Below are 26,417 nucleotides of genomic sequence, written 5' to 3' on the forward strand. Positions count from 1 at the left end.
CACATTTGAGTATTTAATTACTGAGTTTAACACTCGAAAACCCATCTGCTTGATTGGGACTGTTTCAAGTATGAGACATTCTTACAGTCATACTGCTGCATATTGGGCAATATTCAAATATTAAATTAAATGAAATATAAGTAACAAGTAAGCAAGAATTATTTAGGTGGAAATAAAAAAAGCAATATTCCAACAATTTAAAAACAGCATTTGACAATAGTTTTTGGGAGTATTTACCTGCTTCACAGTGGACAATGTTCAAATGTTAAATACATTTGAAAATGAAAATACAATGTAAACAATGTAGCCTTATTTTCCATTGTGCAAGCAATTTCTTTTCACAATATAACATTGTCATTTTAATAAAGTCCACTATAGGCTTCCATACATTACAGACAAATACTTCCATATCACATTACCTGGATCATATTCACTACACTACAGATTAATGAAGTTATATATTTTTTGTTGTCCCTAAATGTCATACACAATCAAATGAATTGTTTGCTTTGAAGATTAACTCATTAGAGTGATGGCTCAAGCTGGATTCTCTCATTTAACATCAATTATTGTATGTGTTTACATGAATCAACATGTACAAAAAATGTTAATACGATATATAATATAAGCAAAACAACTATTTCAGGTCTAGCATATTTTCCATAACTCATCTATTGACTGAAAATATTTGACTTTCACCATGTTTGTCTTTCTTTAGGCTGTTGACTGACCAGGACCTGGTGGCTCAGGACACATTTTAAAGCAAGCTGAAACTCCGTAAATGAATTAAACCACTAATATGATCACTTTAAAGCATTTTGCAGATGTATATGAGAGTATCAATCCCTTAGACTAAGCCACAATACAATGACTTTCTGCGCTAGCACAAGATAGGCGATAGGTACTAAATGTAACTTTATAATACAAAAATCATCAAAATATATACCATTTCCAGTTATAGCTCTTAGCTGCTTTGTGTCAGTCTCTGTAAATTGGTCACATAATATTCATATAGAACCATTATCTCCAATTTACAGTCTTTACATTTTTGTTATATGCTAGACACAAATTATATTATGATTATCAGTACTAGCCAAATATATATATATATATCTTTCTGTACAGGCAAACTACTTCTCACAGATGAAATTTTGTTCCAAATTACAGTTCTCATCATTCCAGTCGCCCTTCCCAGTTGCACGGTGCCAGAACTCCACACAGTCCTGGTTCCGACCGTCAAAGCTGTTGGGCTGGTCTTTACCCCAGAACCTGCAGAAAAAGGAGGGACATATACAATTAGCATAAATACTGGTCTATTCTCAGAGGTTGTTAAAGATGAGTTAAGCTTCTTACGGGGTGGTCAACGGTGTCCCATCAACCCATTTCCACTGCCCTTCCAGTCCTGCATCCGTCAAACCAATCCAGACTTCTTTATCAGTTGAATATAAGCCATTCACAAAGGTCTATATGAGACAGAGAAAACAAAATTGCAGAGGTTTTGCAAACATAAAGTCATAGATGCATTTTATTTATTAATGATAGATGAAATGATGGTATAAGTCAAGTTAGCAAAAAATTGCTGAACATATTAAAGATGCACACGGTTGGTGGCGGTGGCCAAAAACAAAGATAAAAAAGAGTAAATATGGGACCCTTGACTCCGATTTTAGTGAATATTCACCGAACACTTTTGCCATATCAACGTTGTAATTTTTGTGAATACTATGTTATTCCAAGCCAAAACCGAACAAAAGTCAATTGATATCTTGTTAATGTGAGAATATTGTTTGGTGCAGCGTTACAAAGTAAAACACCATCAATGACAATTTCTATGTTGACACTCACTTGTGCAGGAACAGAAATATGAACAGAACCAGACAAACCATTTCCTCTGTGCTTTTTATTATTGCCAGATCTGCGCCTTTGGTTTTACAGTTTTCCCTGGCCAGACGCCAGTTAATCTTTTCAACAGAGGTGAAGTAGCAGCTGCTCTGAAATGTCGTCCAACCAGTGGGGCAGTTCCTAGCTGAAAAATGCCAAAGAGGAATTAATCAATTATGTTTACAAATTAGAATGCATTTTTTTCAGGTGTCTGTGGTTAGTTTGGAACATTTAAAACATGCCCTTTGTTCGCAAACTGAAATTTGGATTTTACTTTGGTAGAAGTTTACTTTGGCCTTGCTTTTGCAAAAATCTGGAGACATTTAAAAAATGTGGTTAACTTGAAAAGCTAGTTTATTTTCTTATCATACTATGTGTATAGTTTAGGAACATGGGAATACTGATTTTAGGGTTAGGGTTCATTATATTTGCAGAAAAAAACGTAACGTAAAAGTAATAACACATAGTGTATGCAGTATAAAGAAAAAATGCAAGACACAAGGACTATCCAGACACCATTAAAACCAAATCCTGACTTTGTCAATTGTTAAAAGTGCGATACAAGAAATGTATATTTGACTGTTACAGGTACAGATAGACAGACTTCAAACCAATCAGAACAAATGTTGTTGCATGTTTCCCTTTCAATCGAGATACATTTTCAGGCAAAATTGGTTATTTTTACTTATTTATTCTTTCTGCTTACCTGGAACTGCTGCCCTTAGTCCATCAACCTCCACCTGCAACGCGTCCCTCTCAGTAGTCAGGTTGTCATTTTTCACCTTCAACAGGTCTTTCTCCACAGTGGCATTTTTGCAAGTGTTTTCAAGCTCATCCCTTTCCTGAACCAAGGACTTGTAATTAGTCCGCAACTCATCTGTGGCTTTCGCCAGCACGTCGTAGGTGGCCTGCAGCGTTTCTTTGGATATTGTTAGATTTTGGTGACTGCTTTCTATCTTCTCTTTCTCACTGTTGGAGAAGTTGTACTTGTCGTGCAAATGCTCAACTTTATTAATCATTTCATTGAACTTCAACTGTAGCTGCTCTCTTGATCTGGTTGCATTATTGAATTTGTTCTGTAAATTGTCCCTCTCTTTGGTCACTGATCCATAACTGGCCTGTACCTCATTTTTGCTTTTGAACACTGAATCGTACTGTTGTTGTAGCACGTCTTTGGCAGTAGACAAGTCATTGTTAGTAGTCTGGAGCTGTTCTTTACTGGCTTTAAGCTGTTCTACCTCTTTGATGGAAGCATCGTTATTGGCCTTTAACGCGGTTTGGCTTTGTTTTAGACTGCTGCTTTCTTTGGTCAATATATTGTTATTGGTCTGGAGTTCATCTTTTCTTTTAGATAGGTAATCATTTCTTTGCTGTAAGTCATTGCGGTTCATCACAAGGTTTTTTTTTTCATTTCGCATCGTCTTCAAGTTCTCCTGCAGCTTCTCTCTCTCGCTACTCGTGGCTGTTAAGTGGTTCTGATGGTTTTGCTCTGCTTTTTTGTCTGTGGGAGATGGAGATAAATAACAGTTATTTTAAAATGACATCAGCCAACTTTTTGAAACTAGTATATTTGACAGAGACAAGGAAGGGACTTACAGTGGACACTCTGACCAATGACCACAGCCAACAGGAGAACGCACAGCAGCCCGAGACAGACTGTAGCAAGCTTGAAAGGTCTGTTCCTCAAAGCATAAACTGAGGGACAGAAAGAATAGACGCAGAAACTTAAATTATTGAAACTGCAGGTTCCTCAGAAAATATTACAAATACCAACACAAAGCTTCTAAAATGTTTTTTATGAGGACCTGTACCACCTTTATTAAAATGGTGGCAATATCATTTTAAACTTGAGTCTGCTGATACTGACAGTAACTTATATTACAGTATGTGTAGTTTTATTTTGATTTATATAAACAGAGGAATTAAATTCACCTAACACAAGATTTAAGTAGTGCTTCTGCAGGATTCTTTGTGGAAAAAATACAAAACATCTGTCCAATAGATAATCAGCATCATAAGTCGACAACATTTAATCAGTGTCAGTTGACTTCCCCCTGCTATCCCAAAGTGCCAAGTGTACCTTCTTAAAATACAAAGTTGGTAAGTAGTTAGATGTGAAACTGAATAGTGAGCTGAAAAATATTTTGAAAGCTCTGTGGACCAAAGGGGAATTGCCTTTGTTTGTCCGGTTGCATTTATGTTTTTATTATTTCGAAGGAAATTCTTAGTGTATTACCTGATTGCCTAAGCTTGCTGCCATCTTCAAAGAATTGGCTATAGCCAACTTTGTTGTTGTCCATATCCATGTTTGTCACTGTAGAGGAACTGTACTCAACGGTCATGTTTGGATCTGCTTCATGAAATGGGGTCTCACTAGCAAATAAAAAAAACAGTAGTAATATCCTCTAAAATATCATGAATATGTATTCACAACAATGTCATTATAAATAATCTCTCCCTTTTTAATTCCTTCCCTGACATGAATAGGATAATCCAGACTTTATGAATCTGCAAACATTGTCTTGGTGCTAAAACTTGCTGGTTGCAATACAAATATGAATCTCTAGGTTTAGTATTTTATTGGGTAATAATACCAAACGTAGACCTTAAACACCATGAATTTAGGATATAAACAAAGTCAACCTTACCTGTGCTTTTTGAAAAGATGCACTATGAAGTATTGGATATCTTGGATAGCAGAATCTCACCTACTGGCTTCCTAGAACTTCACCCTGCAAAAGTATTGCGCTTATGCTTCAATACAGTCCGAACTTACTTTCTTTACAATTGTGGCCAGTTGACTAGAAATGTATGTTTGCTCAGTGGGCGGAGCCAGAGACACTTCCTTCCTATTGCTGTTGAGTTAATAAAAAAAATCTGGTTTAGGTAGGATTGAAATTAAACTCAGGATATATGTAACATTCCAAGACTGATCTTAACACCTCTACCATCAGCACATTTAAACTCTTCAGTGAAATTGGTTGGTGTTTTTGGTTATAATAAACACCTGCCTCCTCCAAGGGTCACAAGGGAATATTTCACAATGTGAACAGATGTTACATTGAACGGATGTCAAAGATTTCACAAAAACACAAAGATGCTGAATGTGCAGTTTTTACTTCAGCATATTGGGGAATAGTCTGAGTCAGATCCATTACACAACTTTGTTCCAGCATGCATATATTTAAGGAAATGCATTTTGTGGACAATATCTTACAGTATTTTGATAATTATTGATATGAATAGTAAATCCATCTTTCTGTTATTATCAGTGAGTAGAAAACCCGATATAAGAGTTCAAAGAATCACTCTGGGCTTTCGTTAATTCAATGCAGGTTGTGCCGTAACTTCATGCAAAAATAGGAACAAACTCAAAGCTCTCATTAAGTATTTCGTTTTACAATACACTTTATTGTCCCCATAAGGACATATTATAAGTATCTCATTATTGTTTCTACATGTTTTTGCGAGTCAACGTTGATTTGGGTTGATAAGGGTAACATCAATCTGTTAAGTTAAAATGTTAGACAATGACAGTTTTTTTTTTTAATCCATGCCCTACTCAGAAAAACTCTGACCATTGGACAATTCAAGTTGGTGACCCTTGCTAACGATTCCATAGTATGTTAACTCTGCTATGTCAGGCTTCTGTGTGAATGTTACCTCATGATGTACATGAAACAGCCATTTCATCAGCATTCTCTATATGGCCCAAACCATCCTGAAAATACCGCGTACAGACAAACAGTAAAAGGAAATAAAAAGCTGCATCGAGGTCATTGGCTGTTTGAGTGATGCCTCCCATCTGTCCGGACCTCAACCCTGCAGAAGACCTTGCATCTCTTGCGGCTTTCACACCAGCGCTTTTCCCTTTCTAGCTCCTAGCTAGAGCTTTTCTGGTTCAGCTCCGGTTTCCCTTTTCAGCTCCCGCTCTGTTCACACCGCCCAGCTGCCGCTGCTGCGTCATGACGTCACAGTTTACATCGCTGATCTTCTCCCCAATGGAGCTCACAACAACAACAACAACGGGGGGGGGACTGCGTCGGGTCGATGATCGTGTTGCTTTTAATCATACGAAGCCAGATTAAATTAAATAACGACTTCTCCAACCTTATACTTTTCTCCAGAGTGCCGTGGTTCATTGTTTATTAATGTGTTTCAGCGGCATTTACCGACCGCTGCAGTGCTGGCTGCTCTTCCACGGGAGTTTATTCTCCCGTTAGCTCCGGGTTAGCTCACACAGCTCTAAAGTATTCACTGTCTGACTGTCACACAAGCAGCTGATACATATCCTCAGTTCCCCTTAAGTGAATGTGTGTCAGTCTGAATTGACGCTGTTTGGCATCACAACGCTGTTATGAAAGTTTCTCTGGTATAACATGGGTGATGTTAGCATAGCAACCGAAGCTAAACTGACTACTTGCTAAGCCGTTTTCTACAGGCACATTTTACCGGCGTATTTTTCATTATGATTCTACTTGTGATAGTCGGACATGACAACCTGTGCAGCCCATGTATTGATTCCATCCGATAGCTGCTATAATAACAAACAAAACGTCTGCCTGCTCTCCACAATGATCAATAACAGCGAACGGATGGTCAAAGTAAGGTACAAATAAACAGAATCACACGAAGCCTGGTTAGTGTTGCCTGACTTTATAAAGTGTGTTTTTATTTTATAAGTGTGTGGTTGCCTTCTAGTCACTATGCTCAGCGCTACTGCTTGTAGGCAGGCATGACGAGACTCTTCAGTCGACCCATGTTCAGGGGAGGTGGGTTTAGTTTCCTGCACGCCTCGACGTAAGAGAGATGTAAGCGACGCCGCCTCTAGCTCCGAAGCTCTTGCCTCTAGACCAGGGGTGGGCATTTTACGGCCCGCGGGCCACACCCGGCCCGTTGGCCGGCCTTGGCCGGCCCGTGTGAGGTTGATCATAAATTATAACATAATGAAAAAAAACAGCAACCTTTTCAAAATAAAAGCAACACAGCTGTATTGCTTGCATGGCGTAAATACTTTTCTAACTGTGTTGCTTTTATTTTGAAAAGGGCGCTGCTGTTTTTTTTTATTTATTTACGTAAACGCTTATGCCGTGAACAGCTACGAGTGATGCTGGCCGGCTAGTCCTCGAAATGTCCGCTAAGGGAAAAAAAAAAGAAAGATCGATACTGAATGCCGCGTTTTCAACAAGACATGGACCGCTAAGTATTTATTTACAGAAGTGAAAGGTAAAGCTGTGTGTTTAGTTTGTGGTGCGCAGGTCGCTGTGTTCAAGGAGTACAATTTGAGTCGCCACTATGCTACCAAACACGCAGATAAATACAAGAACCTGTCTGAGGAAGAGCGGGCAAAGGGGTCGGATGCTTTGCTAGCTAAGCTGCAAAGCCAACAACACATTTTCACAAAACATTCCACATCCAGAGATGCAGCTGTCAAGACGAGTTATGTCTTAAAAGTTAACCGTTTTCGGAGGGAGAGTTCATTAAGGAGTGTTTGTTGGACACTAATATGCCCGGAGAAAAAGGAGGCATTTGAGAAAGTGCCGCTCTCCTGACGCACTGTTACGAGGAGAATTGAGGACATCGCGGGAAATCTGGAGCTTCAGCTGCAGAACAGAGCGGTCAACTTTGACTTTTTTTCCTTGGCTTTGGATGAGAGCTGCGATGTACGTGACACTGCCCAGCTACTCATCTTCCTACGTGGGATAACTACAGACTTCAAAATCACGGAGGAGCTGACAGCCATGCAGTCAATGAAAGGGACAACAACAGCGAGTGATTTGTTCACGGAGGTAAATGCATGTGTGTAAAAGAGTTGGGACTGAAATGGGACAAGCTGGCAGGTGTGACAACGGATGGTTGTCCAAATCTGACAGGGAGAAATGTTGGACTATTGAAGAGAATGCAGGATAAAGTGACAGAAATTAACCCTGAGCAGAAATAGGTATTTTTGCATTGTATTATACATCAGGAAGTGTTGTGTAAGTCAGTGTTAAAAATTAACCATGTTGTTGATGTTGTAACTAAAATAGTTAACTTCATCAGGGCAAGAGCATTGAATCACAGACAGTTTGTTGCACTTTTGGAGGAAAGTGAGACTGAACATCGTGACATACCCTACCATGCAGCTGTCAGGTGGCTCAGCCTGGGCAAAGTGCTGAAAAGAGTATGGGACCTGAGAGAAGAAATTCAAGACTTCTGTGTGAAGAAAGGAAACGACATCCCACAGCTTTCAGATGCAGACTGGATGGCAGACCTTGGTTTTGCTGTAGATGTGACTGCACTAATGAGTGAACTAAATGTCAAACTGCAAGGCAAGGGCCTTGTTGTGCATGACATGTACAGTGCAGTGAAGGCTTTCATGAGAAAGCTGCAGCTTCTCTCAAGCCAAATGGAGGACAACATTCTCACGCACTTGCCAACACTGAAGGAAGCCACACCATCAGCTGATCACCTCCAGAGGTACTCATCCATGTTAGAAGCACTGCATGGTGAGTTTTCAAGGCGATTTAAAGACTTCAAAACAGTTGAGAATGAAATGAACATGATCTTTTCCCCATTTACATGCCATGTGGATGATGCACCCAGTGATGTTCAGCTTGAACTCATTGACCTGCAGTCTGACACACTTCTGTCAGAGCACTTTAGGTCAGTCTCACTGCCTGAGTTTTACTTTTCCCTGAAAGAGGAGAACTTTCCACACATCAGGAGACGTGCTCAGAAGATGATGGTCCTCTTTGGATCTACCTACATATGTGAACAGACATTCTCAGTGATGAAGTTCAACAAATCCAGATACAGATCCTCTATCACTGATGATCACCTCTCAGCTGTCCTTCGCATATCCACCTCAGACATTGAACCAGATTTCCGTGCACTTGTTCAAGCCCAAGACAGACTGGATTTTTCTCACTGAACAAGTAAAATTAACTGAAAAACAAAAATCAAAAGCACTCATTTCTTTTTGTATAAAGCTGATTCATTTCTTATCTTTAACATACTGTAAAACACCTTTTCAGTATTGGTATATTGAGCAGAATTAAGTTCAACTTATTTTTGATTCGGCCCCCCAACACAGCTCGAGTTTCTGAAGTGGCCCCTTGTAAAAAATAATTGCCCACCCCTGCTCTAGACCGACAATTTTTTGGAGCTGGAAGTGAACCGCATTCCGGAGCTATGACGCGGCGCCGCTGCGGTGTGAACAGGAAAAACCGAGCCGGAGCTGGAAAAGCGCCGGTGTGATAGGGGCATCTGTGGCAGTATGTGACCCCCATTTATATTCATTTTGTCAAATTTCTGTCTCATATTGAATACAATTCATTATAAAAAATGTGAAATGTGCTCATCAAATGGACTACAATGGACTTGTTTTAATTGGAAATTGTAATGATTATTTGTATGTATCTTTAAAATCCTCAAAGAATAGACTATTGCGAAAGTGTTCTCTTGTATGTTCGCATGGATTTATCGCTAGCACAATCCCAGGGTCCCAGTGTGTCAGGGCCCCTCGTGAACTTCCCCTACTAAAAGTCACACAAACACAAAAGACACAAAAAGATTACAAAAACAGGCAAAAGAGCTGTTAAGAGAATCAAAAACACTCAATGACAAACAATGACAAACATTTAAATTGTCTACAGAAAGAGACTCAAAGCCTCTACAAAAAGAAAGGGAAATAACCACAGACAAACAATAACAGAAAAATACCAAAACAAAGAGCCACCAAATCACAGAGAGATTCTCAACAAATACTAAGAAACACAAATAAAAACAGAAAGAGGCTTAACGACAGCTATAAGTGTGTCTGTCCCCAGGGTGGATCCTTTTGCATTTCGCTGCCCAGACTGTTGTCTCATAATCGGCCCTTGCTTGAATTGTTTGGAAGAATGACATGCATTGCAGGTCAGGAACTTAGGCGGGAACGTGTGTTCTATTTGTTCAGTCCATCTCATTCACAATGTTATGTCGGGGATGTTTTAGTAATCCACATTTAGTTTGTCACACAGCTTGTTCTTCTGCATATTCATGGGTTTCTGCATCTAGTTGCAGGCAAAAGCTCTACCATGGCACAAACTAAAATAGCAGAACTAAATGGTGAATCCAAGTTAATATGCAGTAACCCAAAGCTATTTGATACTACATAAAAGATAGTAGGATAGCAAATGTTTAATATCACGGTATTTACAATGTACATTTTTTTTCTTTTTCTGAGGGCTTTTGGAGGATACCGTAATGAAATACTTGAAATCCGTGGTGACCCTTTCCCTCGGCTGCTGAGGGCCTTGTGGATGAGTGATTCGACTGCAGAGAAACTAAGAGGAAGTGAGGAGTCCTGACAAAGCAGACACCAACCGTTACACCCTTCTATTATCGTGTACGAGCAGTGTTTTTTATATCAGATGATATGTGAACCTGAGACAAAGAACCATGAGTATACAGAAAGCAATGCTGGTCCCCCAGATATACATGCTTTGGTGTGTGGGTAAGGGCTTGAAATAGAAATCATGCAGGGCTTTATGAAAGACTTGAAAATTATAGATTTATTCACAATTGTTCTCTTCTTTAAGAGGCATTTGAAGGTAACTCGCCACAAGGACTTCACTCTGGGCACATTTATATAATGTCTTCTGTGTTCATTCTAAGACATGTCAACAGAAACCTTGAGCAACTGTTCTGTTTGACCTGGCTGAAGTGGCCACACAAAAAGGGGACTCACAAGACCAAGTATTTAAAATAAATATGTTTTATTCATTCATATTCAACTGCATCAAAGGGAGAATGTGTAATACATACACACACATATAGAAATACAATATAACATTTGTGCAAGGACATATATTCCATATCCCTTTAATAGCTACCAGTGCTGGATATTTACATCATAGAGCATATTTATCATGTCATATGCATAATTGGTCACATCAAGGCAGATCAGCAGGACTCACCATACAGATGGAGCATCTTATTTCAGACAGTTTGAAACGCGAGGGTCGTGATTGGTCCGTGATCGGCCCGTGATCGGTTCGTGATGAAGAGCCGGCCCTCAGTCTGACTTGATACCGCCCCCGTGATAAATACATTTAATTATTGTGAAGCCAGCTGCAATGGATCATTGATCCACCAGGGGGTGCAGTGGGGTTCCACACTGGAGCTCATGTGAAATCAACTTCAATACAGTAAGCTGGATGTACAGTATGTCTGGTACTAATGTATAGCGGATCTTTGTTAAGATCCATATGTCACGGATAGGATCATAGTCTGTGCTAAATAATACATGTAATCATTTACAAAACATCACCATGTTGTTATTTAACAAAATAATGTTGTTTAGTCGAAAAAAACGAACGAGAGGAAACGCAGCCGGCTCTCCCGATTTTTAATCCTAATTTAATCATCATCTTCACCACGATCATTTATGTTTATGTTCGCCGAATTGAAATGAAATCACTGACAAATATGAATATTCTGTATTCAACTTCATTAAAACGATCAGGATCCCTGGGTGTTATTTTTCCCCACAATGAGAAATAGTCAGAAAAGCAGAAAAAGAACACTCAAACCGAGAGATGAGTTATTATTACAACGTGACTTCACTATTATTTAACAACTGTTTTTATTGGGTTCTTTTATTTGGAGTTAAGTATAGGTGAATTGCACTAATGTGGGAAAGATCGTGATGTCTACTCCGATCAGCTTTATGATCTTCGTTCTCCCGCTGTGTAGATTGGGGGACCGCCGTCCTCTGTCTTCAATGTTCGACATCGCGTGAAACAGAGGATTTCGACATTCTGTATTCCTTGCTTACTTCCTTAAACCTTTTCTCCTCCTTATCTCTTTCATGACTTTTTATTTAATGCTTTATAACAGCTGTAATAGTTCGTTTAGAAATCCTAGAAACACTTTTACGGCAGCTCTCATTTACGGTAACTCCTTCTGACGTCATAGCTACCCACGTATAATATATAAACAAAGTCTTGGCTTTCAGAATATGAAACTTTTATTTCCAAAATCACACGATAAATACATTTGTGAAGCTTGTAAAGGGAAGATGACAGGCACCTCACTCGCAATCTGCTCCTCCGCAGCGCCGCCCACCTCCCTCCGGCTGAAATTATGAATGTACAGTAAGGCATAGTAATCATAGATAACACGGGTCCGTCACAGTTTGTTTTCATCTGATTTCAAATAAACAAAGTCTTGGCTTTCAGAATATTAAACTTGTTTCGGCAAATTTAGATGATAAATACAACTATGAAGCTTGTAACGGCATAATTACTTAAGCGGTGAACGGAGTAATTTAACGTTACAGCAGGCATAACAACAACCGGTGTTTATTTTATTATTATATATAGTCGTTATTCATTTGTTTTAAAGCTCAATAAGGAAGATTTAAACTTTCACACACGTTGACCGGCGAAAAACTCTGCCCGGTTCCCTCGGCCCCCACCACGTTGAATAAACAAAAGGCTGCTTTTGTGGAGGAAGTTACAGCGCTGCAGGCTCGGCATATGCAGCTTTTTCCAGCGGTATCCATAAATCTCTTAATTTTGACCTCAAAGTGCACCAGATTGATGCATTTAACTTCAATATAAAGAAAAACATCTTCTGTTGTAACAACAATAACATTATAAATAGTAACATAGCTGAACATGGTATTGCACATTTAGCTTTCAGTGTTACTGACCTGAGATGTTTTTATTACATGAATTAAGGTGACTGAGGCTTTTTAACATAGACTTTTCAGTGTCCCACATACCCACATACCGTTCACCAGCCCCCACCCCCCTACTGTATGTTGATTTTTGACTGTTTGCCTACATGTAAATGGTTGGCATTTAGTACCTACCCCCCTCTGAGTGAATACCTGTTGTACCTGTCCGGGGCTAAGCCCATAGGACGATGCTCTGATGTCATCACCCTCGCACATTTGTCATATGTTTACAAAAAACGATGTTAACACTTTCTCGTTCTTAATATATGCTATATTTAGGGTCGATATGTGTTGAATTTACTTTAAAATAGCAGATCACTATGACCGGATATAGTTTTTTCGGCTTAGTGAACGTGTGTTCCTTCCCCCCCGTTGACAATTCACGAGCGTCTAACTCTCTCCCCCCCCGTCGCACCTTCTAACAGAGCCCCCCCTTATATCAAATCCCAATTTAACCCCTGGCCTCTGGAGCAGAAATGAAAGAGTTTTAAAAATGTTTACGTTTTGGTAAGTTTTTAGGGAAATGTTGTAATATTGCAACGTTGGCCTTAGGTGGGAGCAGAATTTCTGTATTTCTACTCACATTGTCTGAATAAATATATTGAACAACTAAGGGTTAATTTGCAGGATTGATTGCTTACTTAGCCCTATATCAGTATATAGCATGAATAATAATCACACATCACTCATATTTGTTATGAATAATCATTTATCATTTATTAAATAGTAAGTCGCTTTGGATAAAAGCGTCAGCTAAATGCAATTTATGAAAGCCTCACTCAGGATTTTTTTACCAAGTGTAAAGTTATTTAATATATAAAGACTATATATTATTGAATTACAAGATTAGATATACTTTATTTGATCTAAAATATTGATGTGTTCAAATGCTCTTCTAAACAAAACTGAAAGTCCATGAAAAGCTGTCTTCCTGTTTCTCTGAAGGAAGCGCCATCTCCTGGTTAAATCCTGAAATTGAAAATCTGGCAACGCCCTCTTGGAAAATAGTGGGGGGGCTTAACATTCCCAGATACTGGTCTTTGGCAGGTCTTAGGCAGGTAACTGGCAGGTAGTAGGCAGGAAGCAGTAAGCTGGAGTCTGAAATAAGATGCTCCATCTGTATAATGAAAAGCTACAGAATTAATTCTTTTTTTTTAAAAACACATATTGGGCACATCAATTCAAATGCAAATTCCAACAAGTCATGGTACCTAAATAATTAAGCTGTTGATCCAGACCCATTTCATCTGCTTTATAGCACCACAATCATCAGACTCGGGGAGTAACAATAAAGAAAAGGAAAACAAATTGATACGTTTTGAAATACATTTCTAATAAATATCGCTACACTATCAAGCACACATACACAAATAATAATAATAATAATAATAATATTAATACATTGCATTTATATAGCGCTTTTCCTGGTGCTCAAAGCGCTTTACAAGCAAGTAAAACAAAAATAACAACAAAAGTAAAAAAGTGCTAAACAAGGTGGAATAAGGGTGAGGGGTTAGTGGATTAGGAGTTGAAGGCAAGAGTGAAAATGTGAGTTTTGAGGGATTGTTTGAATGATGTGAGAGTGTTGTCAGATCTCATGTGGCTGGGGAGGGAGTTCCAGAGTGAGGGGGAGGCTGCAGCCTCCCCCTCACTCGTCGCCCCAGGTCCGGAGCTTTGTCCTGATGGGCTGCAGTAGGTTAGCTTCAGAAGACCTGAGGCGACGGGTGGGAGTGTGTCGTTGGACAACACACTCTCACTCCATAAACGTCCAGGAGCGACGCTTGGTCAGGGTCCCGAGGCGTGCAGTTGGGACGCTCCTAGGCTCCTTCAGCTTCATAAAGGGACGCAAATAGCTTTCAACTGATTGCAATGTATTCCCATCTGCGGCGGGATTTGACGCTCATGGAAGCACGGCATTCGTTTGTGTCTGCGTTTCTTAAAGGCCATGTGAGCGTCCATTCCCATTGGATAACGGAGAATTGTACACCCGGAAGTAAGTATTCCCCTTACTGTCGATTGATTTGACAGTGATATCTCCACTACTCATCAACTCAAAAACACCAGATTATCCTTGTTAATTAAACGACATTGATAGGTTTTAGTGTGTGTACAATGCTTTTGTCACGTTTTCCCCTTCAATTCTGAGAAACAAGTAGTTTTCTATGAGTTTTGGATGGCCGAAGACATTACATTACCCACAATCCTCTGTAGCAACCATAGACTGTATATTGCAACAGGCAACAGCTTCGGTTCATGTTAATTTACAAACTCTTCAACTACAACCGTAGTTATATTTAAAAACATGTTAGAAGGCCTCACGAAATACTTTAATGTAAATTTAAATTTAAATGTGAAGGAATGTGTGTATATTAACTGTGGATTTTTCTCTGGAAGTTTTTCCTTGTACGATGTGAGGGTCAAAGGACAGATGATGCCGTTTTTCTCATACTGATATTCCGCTATGCACGCTGGGATTTGGTGTTTATGCGATGTGAAATCCGAAAACATTTAAAACAAATTAAATAATACATTATTCCGAGTGTGCTTGCTTTTCTCTTTGAAAGTCATCACATAACGGCATTGTAATACACGTTTCGGCTGCATTAAATATTACATATCTGCCGTAGTTAACTCTATTTATAGAGCCCTGATGAGAAGACTTCTGGACAAACAGGAACTGCCGCCAAAACTGAAAACTTGACGTGGATCTTAAATATATAAGCAATTAAACAACATCTTACATTTCTTTTCACACAATACGTCTCCTTATCAGCAGTATCAACACTAATTTGGCTGACTTTTATATTTGATCCAATTGGTAGATAGGCTGTATTTACGCCATAACGGTGCACAGCTGATAGAAAGGGACACCTACTGGTTAACCTGTTACGCACCATCCCCCCAGTACCGGGCGGATAAACGCGTCATTTGCAGGAAACAACGTCTAAGGAATCTTAATATTTAATAAACTATGAATGTTTTATATCCATGTAACGGGAAGAAACTCAGCTAACTGATCTTTTTAATTTTTTTTCTCCCTCTGAATTAGCCACGAGCGAAAAAATGTAACCTATCTCTGCACCTAAACTCACAATAACTCTCTTATTACTTATCCTAGATGCACAGCCAACCCCTCGTTTTGCATCAGCTGGAGACACAGAATCTGGGGGTGCCCACCTCAACCCTCAGTGATAAACATTTGCGACGCTATAAACGAAAGCGTACATCATAACATGTGGAGCTAGGTAGCTAGAAACGCTAACATGGATTACCTTGGTCAAAACTGGTCTTCAATGGCATTAAAACGATAAAAAAAACGATGCTGCAGTTAATCCATAGGTTAATCAAAATGTGTCTGTGTCCTCTTTGAAATGATTTCTGATAATCCATAAGCAATAAAACTGCTTTTTCGTTTCCAAATGTCAGAGCTAGAGATAGGTCCACTCTGCTGCAAAATTACATGCGTGCAGCCCCCACCTTTTCTCTTCACAACGTGTGTGTGTGGGGGCCTCCCCCTTCGATTATATTGGCTCTAACGGTCAGAAAGAGGTGTCAACCATCAAAATCGACCAAGGGGGGCCAGAGATATGGAAAAAAAAACATTTTCACCCAAATCACCTCAGAGGTGGGGTGGTTTTGGCTAAACCTCTCTAAAAAGGTAAAATGTCACTTGTTTTGCATCAATCTTGATACAGGGTATTTATTATATGTTGTACTTTGGATTCCTAAAGCTTTTAGTCTACTAACCCATCATCCAAGGGTAGTTGTTTAACTTAGTAGTTTAGTTAGTTATGTAAAATCTGAATCTTCTTTAAAATAAAAAACATCTATATTGATTCTGACACTTCTACATCCAACTCACAGATGTAACCTTGCTTTGATAAAAGAAATTATTCATATAACCCTTTTAGAAGTTAAGTTGTAGTCATTTGTTTTGGGCATGTCATTTTCAAGCCTGAAACATGAAAAACAGGCTTGGTGCTTAACAGGTTAAAGCACGTTATTGCATTTTATAATTATTTATAATAATTATTATTATAACGTGGGTACATCTGCTGATAATTGTAAAGACCATTGATAATTAGCAAAGAGACTCATGGGCCTCTTCTAAATCTAGAAACTGTAAATCAATAACATAGTCATTATAGTTATATTGAGAAGGTCCAAGACTTGACATAACAGTATATATGTCTTAAAGGTGGGGTATGTAATTTATTTCAGAAACATTTTTTGTTATATTCCATGGAATGCTCTTAACATCCCGATAGCAATGAATACATTAAATGCTTTGACAATAAATACATAAAAAAAATTCATCTGTGGAAGCCGTAGCGCTGTAAAAAGCACGACCAATCATCTGAGCCGGCCCGGCTAAAATAACTGGATGGCCTACCTGCCTGTCAGCCTTTCCATCTGTGCACAAACTTATCTTATCTTATATATATATATATATATTACAGAACAACGGTATAATCAACAGTAATACAAAAAGCTGAAGATGTAACAAACGAATAATAATGATTCTTATTCTTAAAATCGATGTGTACGTCTTTGACGTGCCTTTAAAAATGGTGGCGGTCTTCAGGTGCTCCTCCAGCACAGTGTGCAGGAAACAAAATCCACCAATCCCCTGAAAATGCCAGGGTTGACTGAAGAGTCAGTCTCGTCATGCCCACGCAAAGCCAACTCAAAAGCCCCACAAAACTTCATTATTTTGGATAAAATATGCCTGTTTTAATCCACCTCCTCATTGTGTTTCCTCACCGCAATCCTGTGGCCGTCGTCCAGCTGCGTAGCAGTTGCTTACTTGCTAACACACAAATATTGACAATTTATATAATTAATTAGTATTATTATTAGTATTATTATTAATAATAATGTTTTTGTGTGTGGTTTAGGGAGGGCGGCGCCTTATCGCCCCCTATTGGCCAGCCGCCACTGGTACATCATTTATTTTCATCCTTGCTAGGGGAAATATTTGCTGCTTTTCATCATCTTCTGATTCAACCCAAGGCCAGACTGAGTTTGGATTTCTCCTTAGCCTGTGATGTATTATTTTGTATACTACTGTATATCTGCTGATCCCCGAGTCACATTAAGATTTTTAAATGTTCTGGGTTTTTTATCCTTGCAGTGGCAGTGGCTTAATTTCATCTTATTGCTAAAAGCTGATGGCTCAAATTTAAAGCACACCAACAGTTCAAGCAATTATTCAAGAGAACATTATCAATTTGTATATAAACAAATCTTACTAAGCAACCCACACCTTTGAAATAAAACATTCAAACATTTTCAGAACATTTCTGCAATTCAATATATAATATGGGAAAGTTATGAGGAGGTTAGCCGTTTTGTATTTGCCAAGTTAGCCACTAATAGCCATCCCCAAAGCGTATCCATGTAAGCTTTTTGCTTTGGAAATGGTGGGCGTAGGGACAATCTAAGTTCATAGCTGGACCACCAATCAGCTCTAAGCCGCAGCATTTCAGAAAATGCTGCAGCATTTCACAAAACGCCACAGCATTTCACAAAACGCCACAGCATTTCACAAAACGCAACAGCATTTCAGAAAACGCCACAGCATTTCAGAAAACACCACAGCATTTCACATTGGACGGAAAGGGTATTCCTTTAGGGAGAACACTTCTTGTTTGTGATTGGGCAGAGCCAGCCAGAGAAGCACTGCTGTGATTGGTTGTTTTTGCTGCCAGTCAAGAAATGACGCTTCGTGATTGGTCAGCACCCGACAGCGCAACATGTCTCAACACATCAGCCGTTAGCTGTTAGCACACACTCAGAGCTCACAGCCCCTCATATCTGTTCAGAAACTGGACAAAAGTTAAACATGAACAAACCACAGACTGTCTATGTCATGGTGAATACAGTCGCTGCTTTATTTATGTCTGTATGACGTTGTTGTGAGTGTGGACGGAGCAGCTACAGGTTAGTTTAGCCTGATGGATCCGATTCCATTCAGAAAACACGCATTTTAAAAGCTTTTCGTCTGCCGTCTTGTCTGCACACTTGTCAAAGCATTAATTCATGGTTTTTACTAACCGGTATCAGTATGTAGTTACTTCGGCATCACTTTGAAACGTGTATTACAATTAAATCACGGTCAAATATGTTCATTTTGTTGTAGTTGGTATCTCCCATAGAATTGACATGGAGATACGCCCCGCCCCCTCTCCAGCACGTCTTGTTTGAATGACAGAAGCAAACCTTTATATATACAGTATATGGAGCAAACACAGCTGACAGCCGCGGTGAAACTCGAGCGATTAGAGCGATGCGAATATTGGTATAGTCTACCATAGTATTCACATGGAGATAAGCCCCTTAAAAACCATTAATTAATAAAGCATTAATTCATGTTTTTTTCGCATCGCTCTAATCGCTCGAGTTTCACCGCGGCTGTCAGCTGTGTTTGCTCCTGTCATTCAAACAAGACGTGCTGGAGAGGGGGCGGATCGATCAGGCTAAACTAACCTGTAGCTGCTCCGTCCACACTCACAACAACGTCACACAGACATAAATAAAGCTACGACTGTATTCACCATGACATAGACAGTCTGTGGGTTGTTCATGTTTAACTTTTGTCCAGTTTCTGAACAGATATGAGGGGCTGTGAGCTCTGAGTGTGTGCTAACAGCTAACGGCTGATGTGTTGGGACATGTTGCGCTGTCGGGTGCTGACCAATCACAAAGCGTCATTTATTGACTGGCAGCAAAAACAACCAATCTCAGCAGTGCTTCTCTGGCTGGCTCTGTCCAATCACAAACAAGAAGTGTTCTGCCTAAAGGAATACCCTTTCCGTCCAATGTGAAATGTTGTGGTGTTTTCTGAAATGCTGTTGTGTTTTGTGAAATGCTGTGGTCTTTTGTGAAATTCTGTGGTGTTTTATGAAATGCTGTTGTGTTTTGTGAAATGCTGTAGTGTTTTTAAAAATGCTGTAGTGTTTTCTGAAATGCTGTAGTGTTTTGTGAAATGCTGTGGTGTCTTGCACTTCAGGGCCACCGTACATTTCTGTTTTTTGAACTGATGGTCCCAAATTGCAAAATGTGTGTGTTGTAGTAGTTGTGATGGAAACTTATGAAGCAATGGAGACGTAACTCAGCGAGACACGGGGAGAGCTGGAGCTTGATGGCAAACACTGATGGTTTATTTTTGAGTTAATGGCTGGAGAACTGACAAGACATGTGCTGCCGCCCCGAGGTGTCACAGCGGTTGCCAAATTAATTCCATGACCCATGAATTTAACTGGTTCTGAGAGAATAATCAACATTGTGCATAACAAGATAAAACAGGCAAAGCACTATAACACCTCTATCAGCTGACGCCAACAGGCAGGAATAGGGAGACAAAACACTGAGAGCTCACCAGCCGAAGGTTGCAGGTCTGTGCTCAACGAGGGCAGCACAAACTGATAAACTGGGTCAAAGGTGTGGGCCTAAGAAAAATATTTCCCCAACATTAGTAGGCTCTGAGAAAAGCAAAAAGGTATTAGCTTGTTTTTGGGGGGGAGAGTTGTCTATTATTGATACGTTTTTTCAAGTTGCAACCATAATGTTGATCACTACAGAAACAATGAAGAAATGTGCCATAGCTCAACTGTCAGTCTGATGGAAACTAAATTATATACAAAAGCAGTATCCAAGAGGTAGTGACCTCTGCAGCTGTTTAAGACTTCAATAGTTTATACTGATTTCTCTGCTCTGGCTGGAAAGCAAAAGACAGAACAGGAGGAGAGCCATAGAGGCAACTAACTTATAGTGCATGGAAACAAGTGTCCTTGTTATGTTTGTTAGTGAGTGCTGCACTGAGTCAAATCCCAGGGTGGCCTTGGCTCTTCAGTTTGTGCTGAGTGGGCTACAGTGTGAAGGCCTCTGTCCCAGTCCATCTCTCCCTGTTCCCCCACCATGCCTCAGGTAAAACTGTGTTCGCTGCTGCTTCTTGTGCTTCCTGGTGAGCATGAGTCACACTCAAAGTATACACATTGATATGTTCAAAGTGGTTTAGTTAAAGTGGTTATCTTAACCCTAAGGGATGTTTGAGCATGTTCACATTTATGAACAGCATACAGTAGAAATGCTTGCTCTTTTTGGATATTGCCTTTGATTGCAATGCTCCAACAACCACCTAAAGTAAGGAGCACACAGCTGACCTGGCATTATATCTGCATTGTATCTGCCCAGTATTAACAATTCCTGTAGTGATAAAGAAACAATGTCTGGAAACTGCTTTCTAGACTCTCCACTTTTAAACCCTTAATTTAATCAGTGAAAACGGTGTGACGTTTAAACATTTAAACGTGTTATCATTCAATTGTTACCTCCACAAAGTAGGATATCTTCTCAGTATGGTTTGTTTGTCTGTTTGCAGAAAGGAAATACTGGCCCAAATGTCATTAGATTCTTGGCTGAATGGTGCAGCATAGACCAAGGAAGAACACACCCAGTTTTGAAGTGGATCTGAATCATGAGGTGGATACACATTTCCTTTCATTAAAATTGCATATACATAAAGGCTCTTTATGCAATTGAAATGTGGTGTTGAAATATCGTAAAAAAGATTTTCAGAGAAAGACGTCACGGTCATGAAAGGGTATTCTCTCACTAAAGATGCAACTGTTGTAGACACAGCCCCTGCTTGCATTTGATTTGTTGTCCAAGCAGCAGAAGAAATTGTAGAGGAGTTTTCTTTATATAGCACCTTTCAACATTATGCCATTCAAATCCTCTTCCAGACATGTATTAAAGTATTATAAAATATTCTACTGTTACGGTGGGAAAACACAAGGTGGACCCAAATTCAGGACACAGGAGAATGTAAAGGTCTCCTATTATACTATTTTTAGGCATATATTATAGGTCTCAGATATATAAAAAACATGTCTCTGAAGTGTATTGCTCAAAATACCAAACAGATCATGCATTGTAGCATGCCTTATACCCCTCTATTTCAGCCCTGTTACAAAAGGGCTGATTCTGGGTAGTAGCTTCAAATGTAACCCGAGCTGCTGCTGGCCACGCCCCCTTTGGAAATAGGGTGCAGTGAGCTCTGAGAAGAGAAGAGTGTTTGCCGGCAGAGACTCAGCTAAACGCTGACGTGATTAAACGCCATATTATGTTCCAAACGACATCAAGGATTTTTTTCTGAAACAGTATGGAGCTCAAAAGCTTTCTCTTACCACAAGGTAAGAACCTGTTACATCCGGCTTCGTCACACATATTCTCTCCAGTACAGTGCTAGCTCTGAGTGTTAGCGATGCTTGCTAATGTAAACACAGACCAAAAAAACTCTGCAAAATAAAACAGGAAATAGATCAACTAAAAACTACTATAATTTGTTCTAACATAGTTTTCCCACACATGGAAACATTTAGCCTCACATATTTGACAGAGAAAAAAAGGCAGTTGTTCTAGCTGATAGTATTAGGACAATAAGTGAAATAAGCATATTTAATTTTGTTATATTACATTGTTAGCTTTTAACTGACAGTGGCTAAATGAGCATTAGTGGAACATACAATATTTGCTACAATGTAACAGTGAGTCTAATTTTGTAACAACGGTTTCAAATCAGCATCTCTTAGACAAAAAATAAAATTAATAACTAAAATAAAACTCCAAACATCTTTAATTGTGTTACTTTTTTGTAAAGCTCTTTTAGTTAAACCTGATGTTTATAAGCTTCTTAGTTTTTGCAACAGTCTGTAAATATACACAACTTTATAATAATGCATAGGAATGACTAAACAGAGGTATGATCCTAAGTTAAAAACATATGAGGTTATCATGAGGTTGTTAACATCGCAATTTATCAGTGAATGTTTGCAGGAACTATTTGTAAACAGCTTGTTTCCTGACACACAGCATTAAGTCCGGTCAGGTAGGGCAGCAGGTGAAGTCAGCACCGATGCAGACTCGCTGTTTGAGGGCTTGATAACCCACTCCCCCTCCACACTCGTTGGTTTGGAACAGCACTTAATGTGGCGGACCCTCCGCGAGAACGCGCAAACGGAGTGGTAGTGTGTAGGGGTAGGGTGTAGGGGGTGGATTGGAATTGGGCCAACGTGTCCTCATTGCTGCTGTTTCACCTGCACAATACAGTTTGGTAAACTGTGCATACATTTATTTATTTTTTTGTCAATTTATTGAACATGTCAGAAACAAAACATACAATAATAATAATATATATATATATTTTTTTTTTACTTATAATAATAATTATAACAAAGTGCAATGAATCCCCCATAAGGTCTGCGTAAATAATATGTGACGGCCCGCTAACAGTTAAAGAGTTTGTAGCGCTGTTTACATATGTAAAGCCATTAAATAGTGTGTGTATTAGCATAGCTTCCCCGGTACGGCGCCATTTTGGGGACAACGTGGTCTGACGCAGTAAGGATACAAGTTTGTCAGTATGTCTGAAGGCTCCCGCACACTGAGTATTTACATACATGTATAGTGATTGTGAGTTTGTAATAAATATGTACTTTGTAAGGGTTATAACTTAGTTACTGTTGGTAAAACAGTAAGGTTGTTTGTTACACTTAAATACGTTTCTGTAATGCATTTTAGTGACCTGCCATTAATGGCAGAAGGCTAATAGTCAACATGACAGGTTAAAGGGGTCATGAAATACTACTTTTAAGTGAAAATAAAAAGAAGAGTAGTATTTAATACTGTATAAAAATGTATTTAAGGTACAACAGATTTTATTGAATGTGAAATTAAATTTGAAATATGTGTTTATCACATAAAAGAGTAACATACAGAGTGAAGGTATGTGAATGATTTATTGAGGAATGTAAGTGGAAACTGAAATGCATAAGATAATTAATATGTTTACATGATTTTGTGTAATAAAACAACTGCAGAAGTGATCTGGAAGGAAACTGAACACAACGTGTCCTCATTGCTTCTGTTTCACCTGCACAATACAGGTATTATTACTGGTACTGTGGTCCTCATATCGGGGACCCGTAACATAAGCATGGTCACATGACGCTCGGGCCGGCCGGCCATGCTGGGGAGGCGGAGAGTCCACAGGCTGAAACAGAGGGATGTGGGGCATGCTTAAATGCATGATCTGTTTGGTATTTTGAGCAAAACACTTCGGAGACATGTTTTTTATATATCTGAGACCTATAATATATGCCTAAGAAAAGAGTATAATAGGAGACCTTTAAGACGAAAAAAAACCACATCAATATTGACATATATTTCTAAATAAATAATTGTAAAATAAAATAAAAATTGTCTTTAATAAAAAACACTATACAGTGCAGTCAGAGTGCCTTTATATATATAACAAGGACTATTGATCACCCTCCATGCTGAAAAAAATGTACATTAAAATAACATTAAGTGTTCTTTGGTATCTTTGGTTATTAGAAAATCACATAATAATGTTTTAATTTAGGGATCAAGAATGGTTTGTCATTGCATTGGCCTTGAAAGTGTAAAGCACCTACAGCAGTTCTGTAGTTACACTTTAGAGAAAATGGTCAAAACAACAGTGCAGTAGAATGATGAAATGACTGCTGACTGGTGACACCTCAGTGACACGGCCAGTCATCTCAGTAGAACAGAACAGAGCGGAACGTACCCGATGGGTGACGGAGAAGGCGGAGAAGGAGATTAAAATAGGAGGAAGAATGGGGTGAGACAGCATGGAGTTGGAAAGGGAAAGAGAGACACAAAGAGGTGGGAAGAAGTACACAGTTTAATTATGTTCTGCAGGACACAAGAGAGAGGGATGATTAGGTGAAAACAGGTGGAGAGGCTCCATGTGAGTCAGAAAAACATGTACATGAAGACAGAGAGAAAGAAGGGGGCAGTGAAGTTCATGGACTCGCTGTGATGTAGTTGGCTGGTGACAGTTTTAATCCATGAAATACAGACAGAAATGAGGATAGAGGGTTGGGTACTGTGTTAAGGAGGACTTATTATTTGGTTATGTATCATGATTATATGAGAGAGTGATTAGACATGCCCGCCTCCTTTAGTTCCAAAAATATCAATATTAACTCAGCTTTTTAGCCTTTGGCAGTTAGTAATATTAGCCAAAAAGAATGAACTGTGGAACAAAATGGGTCATTCTGATGGCCCCAGGGTCCTAGGTTCTCCAGCATGTAATAGAAACCTGATAAAGATGTTGTCCAACTATGTATCTACTTAATAATGATATGGACTGTTGCAGCGATTCATGGCTCTCATTTTGATAGGGCAAAACTTAAGGGGAAAAAAGGTTGGACTCATTAAATCACCAAAAGTCAAAGCTAAAAGGTGAATACTAGCCTAGTATACGGATCATTTGTGTTTTTAACACATTTTACATTTTATAAGGTATATAAAAAAAACATGAAATCATTAATTATCCAGATAACAGTTTTTACCCAATATAGTGTTTTACTCAAAATTAACCTATTATACGATCATAACCACAAAATCTGTTTTCACTTCTTCACTCACTTCAAGCTTAAATCCCTAAATTACTTCGGTACCAAAAACCAGCCTGGTAAAATCTCAAATGAGTAATTAGACATAAAATTACAAGAAAGCCAGACAAGAAAACAGTCACCTCCAAAAAAAGGAGAAAGGGATACCACATTTCATCAGTATCCTACAAGTTGTATTTTTAATGCATCTCTGTCTTTTCGAAGTGCAAATCAATGGTTAAATATTATAGAAAACATTATAACGTAAAAAGGGTGCAAAGAATACACAATACAAATCTGCCAATTACTCTTAATATATACATTATATTGAATTAAATATGGAAGGGCTATGCAGTTTTATAAATAATATGTGTGGCAATGGCAGAAACGGGACATAGTTCTTTAGGCGGATTGCTTTGGGGCAGGAGGAAGGGGATCGGAGGTCATATTGGAGCTGGGGTCAGGAGCTGGGGTCAGGAGCTGGGTCAGGGGCTGGGTCAGGAGCTGGGTCAGGAGCTGGGTCAGGAGCTGGGTCTGGAGCTAGGATCAGGAGCTGGGTCAGGAGCTGGGTAAGGAGCTGGGTCTGGAGCTAGGGTCAGGAGCTGGGTCAGGAGCTGGGTCAGGAGCTGGGTCAGGAGCTGGGTCAGGAGCTGTTGGACAAGCCGCTTGGGCTTTTTTTAGTGGCCAGGCTGCTGCGAATTGGGCTGGTGCAGAGGCAAGAGATGAGGGTGGATCCGGTCAGTAGTACTGCAGGCTCAAAAACCCAAGCCTTAAAGTTTGAGTGGTAGGCACTTTCTGCCCTGCTCTCTTTTCTGTTTACTCTCTACCTTTATTTCTCTCCAACCCTCTCTCCTTCCTCTTCCATTTCACAGTCTATCAGTTCCCTTTAAAGGACGGATGGGATCCCTCTGAGACATCTGTATGCACGTTTGTCCATCTGTTCTTTGTTTGTGCTAGTACATATTCGCATATGGGTGTGTTTTGTACACTCAGCCTTCTGTGTGGAGTGTTTTTCTTGCGTACATCTGTAAAAGGGCATCATTTATTCGTATATATTTAAAGGGGTACAAGATGACAACTGAAATTACTACTCTTCTCAGGAGCACTAACATACACATAGGGTCAATTTTCAGACAGATAACATCAACATCAACACTTCTCTATCTGGCAATCTGATGGACGAGTCTGGGTTTGGCGAATACCAGGAGAACGTTACCTGCCTGACTGCATTCTGCCAACTGTAATGTTTGGTGGAGGAGGGATAATGCTATGGGGTTGTTTTTCTGGGGTTGGCCTGGGCCCCTTAGTTCCAGTGAAGGGGATTCTTAAGGCTTCATCTTACCAAGTCATTTTGGACAATTCTATGCTCCCAGCTTTGTGGA

General features: G+C 39.4%; 1 protein-coding gene across 2 annotated transcripts; it reads right to left on the reverse strand.

Moving 5' to 3' along the window:
* LOC117482016 (CD209 antigen-like) lies at window positions 1-4,854 on the reverse strand. 2 transcript variants are annotated; one of them, XM_034129967.1, is made up of 7 exons: window positions 4,530-4,854; window positions 4,118-4,254; window positions 3,478-3,576; window positions 2,588-3,382; window positions 1,884-2,026; window positions 1,354-1,463; window positions 1-1,269 (listed from the first exon to the last, which is right to left on the reverse strand). In XM_034129967.1, exons 2-7 carry the CDS (start codon window positions 4,221-4,223, stop codon window positions 1,131-1,133), a joined length of 1,392 nt encoding a protein of 463 aa, XP_033985858.1. In that variant the 5' UTR covers window positions 4,224-4,254; window positions 4,530-4,854; the 3' UTR covers window positions 1-1,130. The 2 variants fall into 2 exon arrangements, with proteins under 2 accessions (XP_033985858.1, XP_033985865.1); XM_034129974.1 differs by having other exon boundaries at window positions 4,118-4,206; window positions 4,530-4,848.
* Between the last annotated feature and the right edge of the window lie 21,563 nt (window positions 4,855-26,417).

This window comes from Trematomus bernacchii, unplaced genomic scaffold (genome assembly GCF_902827165.1).
Source record: "Trematomus bernacchii unplaced genomic scaffold, fTreBer1.1, whole genome shotgun sequence".
Lineage (NCBI taxonomy): Eukaryota > Metazoa > Chordata > Actinopteri > Perciformes > Nototheniidae > Trematomus > Trematomus bernacchii.

Bases quoted from the DNA above. Each gene is read 5' to 3' on its own strand.
- LOC117482016 (XM_034129967.1), bottom strand. From the start codon at position 4,223: ATGACCGTTGAGTACAGTTCCTCTACAGTGACAAACATGGATATGGAC. The intron at 3,383-3,477 runs GTAAGTCCCTTC...CATCTCCCACAG, and splicing joins CATTGGTCAGAGTGTCCACT to ACAAAAAAGCAGAGCAAAAC. The intron at 1,270-1,353 runs GTAAGAAGCTTA...CTTTTTCTGCAG, and splicing joins GGGACACCGTTGACCACCCC to GTTCTGGGGTAAAGACCAGC.